General features: G+C 35.4%; 3 protein-coding genes across 4 annotated transcripts; 2 read left to right on the top strand and 1 right to left on the bottom strand.

Moving 5' to 3' along the window:
• Positions 1 to 1861: 1861 nt before the first annotated feature.
• On the top strand, positions 1862 to 3165 carry LOC110787302 (glycine-rich RNA-binding, abscisic acid-inducible protein). The gene is made up of 2 exons (XM_021991919.2): positions 1862 to 2259; positions 2521 to 3165. Exons 1-2 carry the CDS (start codon positions 2149 to 2151, stop codon positions 2914 to 2916), a joined length of 507 nt encoding a protein of 168 aa, XP_021847611.1. The 5' UTR covers positions 1862 to 2148; the 3' UTR covers positions 2917 to 3165.
• A 2761-nt stretch (positions 3166 to 5926) lies between these two features.
• LOC110787320 (uncharacterized) lies at positions 5927 to 12810 on the top strand. Of its 2 annotated transcripts, XM_056842071.1 has the most exons (5): positions 5927 to 6223; positions 8373 to 8446; positions 9414 to 9480; positions 9672 to 9745; positions 12302 to 12810. In XM_056842071.1, exons 2-5 carry the CDS (start codon positions 8380 to 8382, stop codon positions 12331 to 12333), a joined length of 240 nt encoding a protein of 79 aa, XP_056698049.1. In that variant the 5' UTR covers positions 5927 to 6223; positions 8373 to 8379; the 3' UTR covers positions 12334 to 12810. The 2 variants fall into 2 exon arrangements, with proteins under 2 accessions (XP_056698049.1, XP_056698048.1); XM_056842070.1 differs by lacking the exon at positions 9672 to 9745 and having other exon boundaries at positions 5934 to 6223; positions 9414 to 9469.
• LOC110787313 (protein RADIALIS-like 2) lies at positions 6325 to 7764 on the bottom strand. The gene is made up of 2 exons (XM_021991928.2): positions 7327 to 7764; positions 6325 to 6584 (listed from the first exon to the last, which is right to left on the bottom strand). The coding sequence occupies exon 1, from the start codon at positions 7603 to 7605 to the stop codon at positions 7357 to 7359; it is 249 nt and encodes an 82-aa protein (XP_021847620.1). The 5' UTR covers positions 7606 to 7764; the 3' UTR covers positions 6325 to 6584; positions 7327 to 7356.
• Positions 12811 to 13742: the final 932 nt, after the last annotated feature.

Genomic DNA, 13742 nt, shown 5'->3' with positions numbered 1-13742 from the left:
AATCTTAGGTCTGGTACGGTTGGGTTGGTCCATTCGAGTACGAGTCAATTTTGGGTTGGCTAATCTTAAGTCAGGTACAAGTTGGGCTGAGTTAATTCTTATCGGGATAACTTATGCCCTATCGAAAATTAATCTAATTCAACAACATTTCATTATGCCCGGAAAAATTCAGGGCCCATTTTGGGTCATCCAATGTCCGGTACAGGGCGGATCTACTTCGTTATCATGATTCGAGTATTGCCCATTTTGGGTTATCCAATGTCCGATACGGGTCAGGTCTAGTTTGATAGCAAAAATTGTTATCAAGCCTGAAGATTTATTGATTTGAGCATATAAGTTCGAGATTCGGCCAGGCTGAAAAACTAGATTGGACCGATGGGTCTTTATCGAATTCAAACATGTACAATTGCGGCTTAACCATCAGTCCTCAATCCTCATGCTTCAAAATTAGATTCTAAGGCCCCTTTTGGTTTAGGTTTTTTAGCACACGAACCGAATCCATTCCATTTGATCTAGTGGAATTTTTTTACATGATGGAATTTAACTAGTTGGATCTTCAATGTGTTGTTCAATCCATAATTTTTAATGATTCAAATCTATTTTGATGAATGAACACATAACAATCAAAATTAGAAGCAATCTGTAGGGGTTTTGAGCTTTGGACAACAACTTATATTTCATTCATTCAAATAAAGGTAAAATTATCCCTAGTCTGGGGTGGAGTGTTTATCCAGACTTTTGTCACAATGTGTTAAAACTTAAAAGACTGCTGGAAGTCTAGAGGTTGATTTTAAAATTCAAGGCTCATCTCAGATTCTCAGAAGATGATGTGGCGGAGTTTGAAATTTAGGGTTGAGCCTGAGAGATAAAGTCCTAAGTGTTCGTAGGGTTCTTCTTAACGAGTCAATCAAGTTTTGTTTTGTTTTGTTTTTTTTTTTTTTTTAATATTTGATGGATATGGATGAACACTGTCCAGTTTTATGTTGGTACGAAACCCAAACCTAATCGCACCATTACATGCGCAAATGGATCAAACTATCCCACAATAAAATGTGTTTGTTGGGTTTGGTCTGCGGTTTAACAATATTTTCTTCACGAGTACATTATTTGTCGTATGTAGCTTGCATGTTTTATTCTCTTGTTCAACATTTCTCTCTATATCTTTTATGAACCCTTTTTGTTTAGGATGGTCTAAAACTTTAAACCCCTTTTATGTGTTTGTTTGGAAAATTTAAGAGCTTAAAACCATACTCCATGAAATATGAGATTTAGAAATCTAGGGGAGGAGGTAGGTAATTGGCTTATACATTTAATCCAGGTATCAAATAGGAAAAGCTCAACCCTGAACTGAATCAAACACATGGTATTAAGGATCAAGTTCAAATTCGTATCACCTAGATATTATGTATGATACCAATCACATACCAGTGTGCGAATCAAACGCCCCCTAAATAAATTGAGTTTAATAATGAATACACTTCACAAATATAAAGATGTCATATTGATTACACATGCATGTTTTACTTTAAAAATTTCACGATCAATCCCTCACACCCAAGTCCTAAATATAATAATTATAATATGAAAAGAAAATATAGACCAATTTATTTATCCGTCACATTAATTTTGTTATTCGTGTTGCTTTACGGACAAAATAAATTTAAATCCATAATTAAAAAAAATAAAAAAAATTCCAAAGTCGAGAATTATAATTCATCAATTAATGCAAATGCGACCGACTAATTTATCAAATGTAATATCGATGAGAATTATATTTTGAAACCAAAAAGTAGGAGATAATTTATTGTGGAAGGGAGTACTCCTTATCTTTTTCAGGTGGAGAAATAGTCAAATTGCATCACTAAAGATCACGATAACGATTCACGAGCGTAAAGCCAAAGCTATGATAAGACCACAAGATATTTTTTTTTTAAATCTAAAAATATCTTCTTAAACCAAGATTAATCCAACTTGCGTTGCGTCACATCTTAACCCTAGGCAACCTTAAAACGGTCTAGCGTAGCCTCAAACCCTACCCCCCTCGTCCTATATAAACACCACTCCATCCTCCTCAATTCATCGTGCTCTCTATTCCCCTCTTCTTCCTCAATTAATTTCTAGGGTTTCATATTTTTCTAGTTCCTCAAAATGTCCGGTGACGGTGAATTCAGATGTTTCGTCGGCGGCCTTGCATGGGCCACCGATGACGAAGCTCTTAACAGAGCTTTCTCTCAGTTCGGCCAAGTTACTGATTCGAAGGTTTCTTGTTACTTTGATTGAAAAAATAGAAAAAAAAGAAATTCGATGATTCTGTTACTTTGATTAATCTGAAAATTCTGTTACTTTGATCTGTTACTGTTGTTACTATTGTTACTTGATCTGTTCTTTTATGATGATGATATCCGGAAACGGTATGTCTATTGGAAGACGGAACGATCAATTTTTGTTTTATGTGATTGGATTTTCGATCGAATTTTGATTGATTTTTTATGTGATCTGACGTTATCGATCGAATCTCAGGTGATTAATGACAGAGAAACTGGCAGATCTAGAGGATTTGGATTTGTGACTTTCTCAAGCAAAGATGAACTTGACGCTGCGATCCAAGCAATGAACGGATCTGATCTCGACGGCCGTCAAATTACTGTTAACGAGGCCCAATCTCGCAGCGGCGGAGGTGGTGGTGGAGGTGGATACCGCGGCGGAGGTGGCGGTGGAGGCTACAACGGCGGTGGTGGTCGCCGTGAAGGAGGATACAGCCGTGGTGGATACGGAGGTGGTGGTGGTGGTGGATATGGAGGTGAAGGTGGCTACGGTGGTGGCCGTCGTGAGGGTGGCTACGGAGGTGGAGGTTACGGCGGTGGTGGTGACCGATACTCCTCCCGTGGTGACACTGGTGGAAACTGGAGGAATTAGGGTTGATTTGTGATGGTTGTTTTTATCCACAAGCTTTTTACTTTCGGGTTAAACAAAAGCTAGATTTATGTTACTTTTGCCGTCATTGTTACTGTTTGGTTGTTTCCATGTTACTGTTTTGGGTACTTGATTTTGATCGGTTACTTTTGATTGAGGGTGTTACTGTTAGTTTGTAATTAGAACGATAGTTTCAACCTTGGAAGTAATGAAAAGGATTGATTACCAAAATCCATTTTTCCTTTGTTGAAATATTTCTGTCTCATTTTATTTTTCCTGTTATTAAAATGCTTAAATTATTCTAGGAATCTTAGTGATTTGCTCTTGATTCGCTTAATTTGGTCTAATTTGTCGATAACTTTACAAGCCAAAGCCTTCAAAATACAAAATAAGAACCACCTAGTTCTAACCTTTCAATTCGGATGAACAATGCACATGAATTTTAATTGGCTTAAATTGTTATCTTAAGAATAATTAATTGTAATAATGTGGAATCAAACTAATTTAAAATTAAGTGAGATAATTTAGCAGTGCTTCTTGGATTCCTTCAGTTTCAGCAGTTTTTTGTTTTAATTAGTTGATTCTGATTCGTATCATTATTTTCTAATTTATTTAAATTTTAGTATTATCATTTTCTGAACTCATTAAAATTCAACTTATTTTAGTTATAAATTATACTTTTTCCTGAATTTATTTACTCATTATGGAAAACTCGAATTTATTTTTTGTGGAAATTAGAGAATTGTATTTTAAAAAAAAACGGAGGGAGTAATTGTTCTGGGTAACTAACTGGACAATGATAGAGTGACCCTAAGGGTTAGTAACTCTTTCAATATTGAATTTTGATTGGAATCTAAATGTTATATTATGCTTATATATTATTTTATGCTTATACTCCCTCCGAATCTAAATGTTATGCCCGTTTCCTTTTTTAGTGTCCCAAAATAAGGTTTAAGTTTGGATGGATTAATAGCATTTTTATTCCTTAAATTCTATTGGTTCAACTATTTTGTTTTTGTGAAAATTGAATAAAAAAGCAACAATTCCCCATAAAACTACATCAATAATAGTTAATGTTATAATGTTTCTTTTTCCTTAATAACCGCGTAAAATGACAAACGGGAATAACATTTAGGCTCGGAGGAAGTATGTATCTTAGGAGTTGTCAACCCTTAGGGTCAACCAAATATATATTTTCCTAACTAATTGATGATTTGATGAAAATATTTTTTAAATTTGTGTAAGCTACAAAAGTGGTTATAACTGATTCTAAATCAACTAATTTGGATACGGAGAAGTAGTCAAGTTTTGAACGAGTTGTTCGGGCTTATTATTAGCAAAAATCGCACTGTACAAATGGGTAGGAAGCATGTTAGGCCCAAATTAAAGAACATAGCCAAAAGTGGTAAAAATTAGGTGAAAAGAAGATGAATAGCCTCTCATTTGTCCTCTATTATCTGGCGATGGACATGGACATGGACATCAGTACATCACGTTCTTTACACTTGTATGTACTGTAGTTTTTTTTACTCCTTATTGTTTGTTGGTGAACTGCTAAAAGTTGTGCATGGTAGGACAGTAGGAGTAAACATTTTGTTAGGGGGATAAGTGTTGCACACTATGGTACGGAATGCGGAGTACGTGCTTACATTACTCGTGATTTAGAGAAATTTATTCTTAGAGCATCAATTGTAAGAGGGCGGAGATGCGGCATGCTGAACAAACACATCACAGCCAAATATGCACCATTTCTTTTAAAAAAAGTACCATTCATTAAACAAAAAGTATCATTTCGTTAAATAGAGTACCATTTTGATAAAAACATGTATCATTTCGTTAAAAAGAATATTATTTCATTAAAAACAAAGTACCTCGATTAAAATATGTACCATTTCGATTAAAACATGTACCATTTCATTGAATTTTTTTGATATAACAGACCGAGGTTTTTACTTCCTCTCAATTGTAATGGCCACTCTTATTTACCCATTCTTAATCTCTCTCTTCATCCAGCTCATAACATTCTCTTAATAAGAGTTATCTATAAAAAATCCAAGAAATAACTATCTCTTATTTACTACCTCTTAAACACCTTTTACATGTTTTTTTTAAACAAAAATGTCAAAAACATGCGCAATATCCCCACAATCATCCATTTCACTCCACCCTTATTTCTAAGAGATACCTTTTATTTAGAGTATGTCTTAATCAACCTCTAAATAAGAGTTAGGTTTTTTTATTAAGAGCTAACTCTTAAATTTCCTCTCTTTTTAAGAAGGGGTTAAGACTTAAGAGTGAGCTAGTATTGATGCTCTTAGGTACAAAGTACATGTTGTTAATTAGTTATTCGTACGTGCGAATATATATTTTACTGCAAGTAAACATTTACCACCCCACGTAAAATAAGTACCAAGTTAATAGTTTGGATTAATAAAGTTCCTAACTACTCCCTCCGTCCTTTAATACTCCACCGATTTCCTTTTCGGGTCGTCCCTTAATACTTGTACCGCTTCTATAAATGAAAATCTTTACCAACATTATATTATTTCTCACACTTACCTACTACCCCTACTCTCTACAAAATATTATTTAAAAATTCACATCTCCACTCACCACTTTCCACGCCTTACACATTTCCCACTAACTATATTAAAAAAAAAACCCACTATCAACATTCAACTAACACCAATTAAATTAATAAGTCAATTCAAATGTATTAAACTCCGCACAGGTCAAACTGGTGCGAATATTAAGGGACGGAGGGAGTAGTATCAGTAATTTAGTACTCGAGTATGAATAGCTCTAATATTGAGCTACTTGAAGCTAATCCGATTATTTTTTCGGATACTTACGGGATATATCTTTGACCAATAGGTTAGTTCGTATTTTTTTTTTTGGTGTGTGCGCAAATGAGCCACAAGGGCGGCGATGGGAATCGATCCCAGAATCACCTGGAACCGAGATGAAAGCTCTAACCAACTGAGCTATCCATCACTCTCGGTTAGTTCGTATTTATCAATAAACAAGCTTATTGTGGCTTGCTAAGTCATTATCACTCACTCTAATTTATCAACTTTTTTTTTTGTTGATCTCAGTTGTCAATTATAAACGTTAACTAGAAAAGATTGACAAAAGGAATTGGAGTTTCAACATCCCACACCCCCATTTCAAACTTCCCGCCGTTTCTATCTCTTTAACTCTTTTTCGCTCCCTCGCAATAAAATCTTAGCATTTCTAAAGACTTTAATCAAATCCGGTCAACATCTAATTCAAATCAGCTTGCAGTTGGAATTCAAACTGGAGTTAGTCGGTGAGATTTCTTCAAACCCTAGCTTTTTTTGATCAATTATTAAATTTCGTAATTTCTATAATTAAGCATGATTATTTGCTAATTGTTAAAAACATGGATAATTCTACTCAATATAATGCCGAAATTCATATTCAATCTGATAATCTCTTACAAATTAGGAATAAAGAGGATTGCAGATTAAGTGTTCGATAAAATGCTACACAGAACACATTAATTAGGAAATTAAAACCAGTAGTAAACTGTAATTTACTAAGGGCTAGCTAGCTAATTGGATCAGTTAATTTAATTAATTGACTGACTAATTGTTTTATTCAATGAGATCTATCTTCAACAACAGCGCGGCGCAACTAGACTCTTAATCCTGCATAAGACAACAATTAACGTTAGAAACAAGATTGTTACTTACTATTATGGGAATACTAGTGGGATTAGTTGTTATAACTTAATAAATTATTGTGGGTATCTAAGTAGTATATGTTGTCATTATACGTTGCTTGCGGATTAATCTAATGTTTTTTAGATACCCGATGATAATGGTTGCATAATTGGGTCTGTAAGATGCCTTTCCATAATAGGGGGGCAAAACCCTGATTAGGATACTTTAATCGAGGCTTATTGGTACGTTTCGGTTCGAACAGTAATTATGGTAACCTTCTAGGTAGTTTCTGACTTTCTGATGTTATGTATCAATTTAGTGTTATTATTGGTGAATGTTGCTATGTAAGTAGAACCATTTTTTGAAGAAAGTCTAGTGGGCAAGTAGGTTAGCAGGTCTTAACAAGTTCGGATTTTGCGATTAGTTGTTATTTGTTAAGTTAGGCAACCTAAATTGGGTTACTTTCAAATCCTATTTGAAGTTTATAAGTCTTCTTGGTAGGTCTATTTTGATTTTGACAATGAGTTAATACTAACTTTTCAGTCACTTTTTGTGTGTGCTATTTGTTTAGGTTCATAGAAGTATCTTTTTGTTGCTAATTGTGGAAACAAATTTGGTTCATAAACGTAAAAGTCAAAGATGAAAAAAAAACCTGAAATCAAACAGAGAACGAACTGTGATTTGTCTAAAATACAATGGGGAGACTAGGATTAAGATTATATTATACCTTTGTTACTCAGACTCAAGTCTCAATTCGTCAATTCCCAACATTTCTGTAGTTAGGAAAGGGCACTTGGCCGGCCTCAATGTTTTTGATGTCCTCCAAGAGGTCATCATAATGCCTCTTTACCTCTTCAGCAGTTTTCCCACCAACTGCTCTGGCTATATTGTGCCAGCGGTCGGGAGTATCTCTGTCGTAGACAGCTAAGGCCCTTTCAAAGGCCTTGTTTTGCTGTGGAGTCCAAGAGGATCCGTTTCCACGAGTGGACATTGAGCCTGATGCCATTTGTTAGGTTAAAGAAGTTGTTTTTGGAGGGATAATTAAATGAGCCTAATGAGAATGCTCCAAACTCCGTTTTTGTAGATGTTTTGGAGAAGGAAGAATAGCACTTTGGGAATGATAAGCAGTAAAAATAAGTTGATGATATGGTATGAGCTAGAGGTTGCAATGCCTGCTCTTTATAGTGGTGTAGAGGTAAATGTGGGGTAATGCCAGTTGGGCAAAGTTATTTTTCAAAAGGTCTTCAAAAAAATGTATTTCAGTGATTTGCTTCCCTAGGAACCACAGGAATATGCTGTAGGAAGAGGGAAAAACTATTGCCCAGGTAGAAGAATCAGTATCTCTTATTGGCTTATTGCTAATCTTCTTGTTTTCTTTCACGTTCTGCTTACCGCGTTAAGATCCTAACGAGTAGTACGTTTGCCCGTAAATTACTAGTCAGATCTCTACAATTATTAACCCTTCAAACGGTTATAGAATAATGTGTCTTTGTTTATTTTTAAGTACAACAAAAGTCCATTTTCTTTGACTTAAGAATATAATAGCTAACCAAACCAGAGACATTATGTCTTTTTAAGAAAACCCAAGACTTACGTTGTCTCAAATATATTCACGATGTCCCATGGGAAGCAGCAGAAGAATGTGCGTTTGGTTTATGGCATTCACCAATGTCTTTAATTAACGGTCATTTTTATTTAGGGAGGGTTTAATGGGATAAGTAGGTGATATAAGATGTAGCTTTCTCTGAGCATGCATTCCGGCCTATGTTTCAGGACTTTTATGCAAGGGTGCTTTCCTGTTTTATTGCGTGGGCCTGGCAAGATTCACAATCATTCCACCTTCATAAGTGAGCCACACCACAGGCTAGTTAATCATATGCTTACTATTTCTATTGTCAAAGGAGCTGTTGTGTAGAAAATCTTTTTCAATCCTCCTTATCGCAAGTGATCTCTTTTATTGTACTTTGTCCTGAACAACATTTCAAGCTGTCTAGCTAACCAGATTAGTCCGTACACTCATTTCTTTAGGAATCCTTTACTTCACATCATAGATGGTTACATGATGTCATCAAGCTAGAGTTACCTACCCCTTTAGTATTTAGGTTGAGCAATCAGTTATTTTTGTTAGTGGTTAGTTAACCAAGAGTGTTAGTCTAGTTCATGGTAATTAGACTGGAATATTCAGTTGATAATGAGGTCCTTTTAGTTATCTGAATTTAAGTCGAGCAAATGAGCTAATATGTTAACCCTCAAATATGATTGAGTGTCGCGATAACTAAATTTTATTGGATTTTTGGGATGGGATGACAATGTGTACTGTCAACACTAATCAGCCCCCCCCACCCCCCCCCCCCCCCCCCCCCCCCCCCCCCCACCCCTCTCCCCAAATTGTCTGACTGTGGTAGCCAAAATATGTTAAGACTTAAGCCTTTTGTTGTTATCCCACAAAGGTTTCAGATTTAACATCTTAACACATAAATGCACTTCCAAAGCTAAGCGGATTCTGAAGTCTGGCACTCGTACCATGACTATTCTTCATCCTTAAATTTCCCTTGCCCTTCATATCATGCAAGTCAATTCCCCATACCGGAAACACATTGTAGGGATATGATTGTTCAGGGATTTTGTTCACCAATCTGGTTTTTGTCCACAAGCGCATCATTAACTAACTCTTTTGGTGCACGGACCATGAATTGATATTTTATCCAATACTTTGTTGTTAAAACAGTCTGAAAGCACAAATTACTGTTACCTTTTTATTGTTTATTTTGCAATAATTTAAGCTGTTGCTAAATCAATTTTCTTTGTCGTTAGCTGTCGCTATAGAGTGGATAATTGAAGCCAGTTGTGCTTTCCCAACTTGTATTCAGGTTAGTTGCTGGTAAGTTCTAATTTATAGCTTCTTTTAACCATTTATAGTCATTCCCCTTCTATAATGAAAAATGATTCAGAATAGAACCTCTTTTAGCTCAGCATAAAGTTTAATGTGGCTTTGCCCATCACCATGTCTTTTACCTCTAACTAGGTTGTGCTGATTGAACTCCATAATCATGTGTATTCATATCCTAACAGCTACTGCTATAGCCATGGGCTACCTGATGGTACATACGAATACCTAATGGAATCTCTCATAAGACCTTATGCAAGTATGTGGCAGTTCTTTTAGTCCACTTGAATTATTTTCACGGATTTTGTTATGATTTCTCTATTAATAGTGGACATTTTGCTAAATCGTTTCAGATTAGGGTAGATAATGATAGTGATAATATCCACCATGACATCTATGACTGGCAATTACTTTCCATAACAAAATATTTTTGCAGGTTTTCTTGGCAAACTATGCAGGAGACAGTTACGTGAGACTTAACTAAATACTAATTGTGCATCATCTTAAATGTAATATCTGGCTTAAAATATTGGTTTTATATGTAGGATGTTAAAAATCACTGTGCTAGTGAAGTAGTGATGACTGGAGTACTTTCAAATTATTTATAAGCAATCTTATTCTTGTTCCTCATGATCTTGGGCGACCTAAAAATGCTATTCACAGATACACACTAGGCTTCAACTTGAGCAGATTTAGTAAACAGAGTTGATTAGAAATTGAATCATTAGCAACTAGATAAATTGTGGACAATGGTTGTCAGTTCTTAAGAGTGAATTGTTTTGATCATCGAATATTTCAGCTCAAATCGAATAAAGGGACCATCCACATTGATATGAGAGGTGGGAATGGAAAGGATACCAGATGAGGGAAGACTGGTAATGAGGGAGTTTGAAGTCATCTTGCAAGTTGCTTGAGCACAAACCTGTGGTACTGTTGGAATAATATGCCAACTAGACTTCACCAAAACCTTTTCATTACATTTAGAATGAGGATATGTACTCAGGGAACTGCAAGTTGGAGGATTTGAAATGGATGATGATTCATAGGGTTAGGATGTATGAATGGCCTAATTCCCTTGAATACAGTTCTTCATGGGTAAGGTTTAACAAATAAATGTCATGCTGTTGTCGAAACTTCAAAGTCTGTAGGCTATGTAGCCATGTAGGGGTAACAGCTACGCTGCTGAAATAAACAAAAATGGGGAATTGGGTGAAGTTGTTTCTGGGGGTGAGACTTCTCTTGCCCAAATGACATGGTATGATCATATTTCGTTCAACCAAATAAGTACTAATGGATCTAACAAGTCTTCTACTCTGCTCCTTGGATATTAGACACTCATATATAAGAAGGGAATGTCTACCAGTTCATTTAATTTATGATTAGTTAGAAGCTAATGAGTTATAGTCGCAAACTTTGGATCTCATTGTATCAGAGTTGGCTAGTTGCTAGAAATCAGAGATTGTTGAAAGTCCATCATTTCCTGCAATTTTCTAGGTATCTCTTATTGCAGCACCAAAATGCATCTTTTCAAGGTGGGAGGGAATCCTTATCATCCAGTCCATTTCATCTAGAAGCTAATGTATATGGAATTATGGATTCCTTACTATGCTCTTGGCTAGTATCTGCCTACAGCCCTAGTTAATTAGATGGCTTACCTTAACATTTTTGTTTATATATACTTATATATGCTTCGTCTCATATAGACAAATGTGGCTAGTATCTACCCACATCCCTAGTTAATTAGATGAATTACAGAACAGTGAGATTAGTGCATATTCTACCAGATTATGGCCACCCTTTTCTATTTGAGATAAGGGTCCCAGGAACCTGAACTTTACAGAAAACTTCCACTCAATGTGGCTCTTCAATGGCACAAGGATGAAATGCTGATATCATTGACACGAATCTCAGAAAGGAATTTTGGATGCTACATCTTGATTAGTGGATTGAGTTGAATAAAAAGAGTTGAATAATTATATAGTACTCCGTACTCTTCTTAAACACACTACATTTGATAAGTATAAAGGACTCTGTACATCAAATATCTGCTGATGCAAGTGTTTTACTCCGTCAATAAAGTTGAAGCGATATTTGGAGCGTATGTAGTATATGATTTTGCTCATACTTTCGCATTGATTCCATGAAAAGTGACTAGATTTTTGTGTTTGGAGGTTTTAGGTGATAATATTCTCCGAATTTCAGAAGGTGGCACTCTGATTGGTAACTTCTAAGCTATCAGTGACAAATGGTGCTTCTTCCATTACAACTGCAGTACTAAAGCTAGTGTTATCCGATTGCTTAAATTTTACTATATTTTAGCTTTACTGCTTGTCATTTCTAAAGCTTAAGATGAGATCAGGACATTAAGTACACGATTATTCCATCATTATCTGAATAATACCCACAAAAGAGTAGGGTAGACAATTAATTTTTGATGCTAAATTTAGCTAGACAAAAATGAGTTGCTGTGGGGCATGGATTCTTGTTGCACCTCTCATTTGTGCAGTCACTCTCATAATAAAAGTGTTAATTTAGGCATACTATCTTTTCCTTTAAACTTTAAAGTCCTGTTTCATATTTTTCCTGGGGAAAATCTTCAACATTTTAAACCCCCCTTGCTAATTATCTTTTGTTTTTTTTTCTCTCTTTTCGCAATCGTACGAATAATTCTCCTTGGGAATATAATTTGTGATGGCTACGTAGTCCATGTCTTTCCATAACAATCAAGTTGATGAAATTCATGTTCATAATTCATTGCTGTTGTTGTTTTTCCTGGTTTCGGATTCGTCCATAACTTACCCTTCTTTTGTTGCAGGTGGGGGGGAAAAACATGGTTTGGGGACTTGAGAGGCTAAAGCTGATTATAAACTGGGAGGCAGTTAAATTACTGAAACAAAGCTGTAAAAAATCTGCATTCAGACCCAGTCCAATTGTAACAGAGTTGAATCAGTTGATCTGCTGTTATGTTACCTGCAGGAAATCAGGTGATAAATCTGACAAAAACAATTCATGCACCAAAAACAGTACAACTTCACCTTCATCTTTTGTCCATGTGTTTGGTAAATTGTACATTTTGATGCTCTACTGTATGTTGAGATATTGCCCTTGTGACTTGTGAGGTGTGACCCATTCGCACCAAAAAGAAAACAAGTACGGAGTTGATGATCTGGCTGTAGTTTTCTGTTGAATATCTGAACTAATGATTCATGTCTTGTCATCTAATTCCGTCCTAACTCTGCTCTACTTGTTGTTTTTTTTTTTTGACACCGGCAGTCTGTCTTTGTTGTGTACCTTAAATCAAATAGCAGAAACTTTTGTTTTTCATCGTCTTTTTATGTTTGAAAAGGGTTCAGATGAGGTCCGAAACTGGACTGGACCGGACCCAAACCGGAATCAAGAAAATATGTAGACTGAAGATCGGACCGAAAAAATTCCGGTTTGGAACGGTTATTCCGGTCCGGCCTGGATTTAGACTGAATTGGACCGAAATTATTGAAACTGCCTCCATACAATTTTAGATGTTATTTATTTCTAAAAAAAATATAGTTAGAAAATCTTTTAAAACTTCATTCTCCATTTTGAAGGGAGTAGGAATGGATATAGAAGACTAAAGAGTAGGAAAATAATAGAAAATAACTTAAATAGAAAACAGGTCAATCGGTTCGGACCGGAAATCGGGAAACCAAATTTAAAGGATTTCGGTCCGCTTTCGGTCTACTTTTCAGATGACCGAACCGGATCGGATTTTAAACACCCCTATGCCCTATGCATCTAGCTTTCATCACATAAGAATAAGAAAAGGCAGTTAGATTCTTATGAATTTGCACTTGATTAAGTTCGTTTATTAGTATGTCCTCTAAGCATGAAATTTTGAATTTGTTTGAGTGGTTTGCTACATTTCAGATTTCACCCATAAGCAAAACTCGTAATGATTTAAGCATTGTCGGAGAAATAAAAAAAATATTCCGGTGAATAAGCGATAAAGAATCATACTCTCTCCGTCGCTTAATACTCGCAACGTTTTGACTGGACACATTTGTCAATGCACAACTTTGACCACCGATATCGTTAACTACATATTATAAAAACTTATAAAAATATTTTGAAAATATATATTAAGATGAAGCCAACAATATATTATATACTAACATTTGTTTTTATATATACTAGAAATACAATAGGGTCAAAGTGAATTATGTGAAATAGTGCAAAAAAATCAAAACGGTGCGAGTATTAAGGGACATAGGGAGTATTAG

The sequence above is a fragment of the Spinacia oleracea genome, chromosome 4 (genome assembly GCF_020520425.1).
Source record: "Spinacia oleracea cultivar Varoflay chromosome 4, BTI_SOV_V1, whole genome shotgun sequence".
In the NCBI taxonomy this organism is placed as follows: domain Eukaryota; kingdom Viridiplantae; phylum Streptophyta; class Magnoliopsida; order Caryophyllales; family Amaranthaceae; genus Spinacia; species Spinacia oleracea.
This window is presented reverse-complemented; position numbering and strand designations above follow the sequence as displayed.

Excerpts from the sequence above, each read along its gene's own strand:
- LOC110787302 (XM_021991919.2), top strand. The coding sequence starts at position 2,149 with ATGTCCGGTGACGGTGAATTCAGATGTTTCGTCGGCGGCCTTGCATGG. Across the intron at positions 2,260-2,520 it reads GCCAAGTTACTGATTCGAAG|GTGATTAATGACAGAGAAAC; the intron begins GTTTCTTGTTAC and ends ATCGAATCTCAG.
- LOC110787313 (XM_021991928.2), bottom strand. The coding sequence starts at position 7,605 with ATGGCATCAGGCTCAATGTCCACTCGTGGAAACGGATCCTCTTGGACT.
- LOC110787320 (XM_056842070.1), top strand. The coding sequence starts at position 8,380 with ATGCAAGGGTGCTTTCCTGTTTTATTGCGTGGGCCTGGCAAGATTCAC. Across the intron at positions 8,447-9,413 it reads CAATCATTCCACCTTCATAA|CTGTCGCTATAGAGTGGATA; the intron begins GTGAGCCACACC and ends CTTTGTCGTTAG. Across the intron at positions 9,470-12,301 it reads CTTTCCCAACTTGTATTCAG|GTGGGGGGGAAAAACATGGT; the intron begins GTTAGTTGCTGG and ends CTTTTGTTGCAG.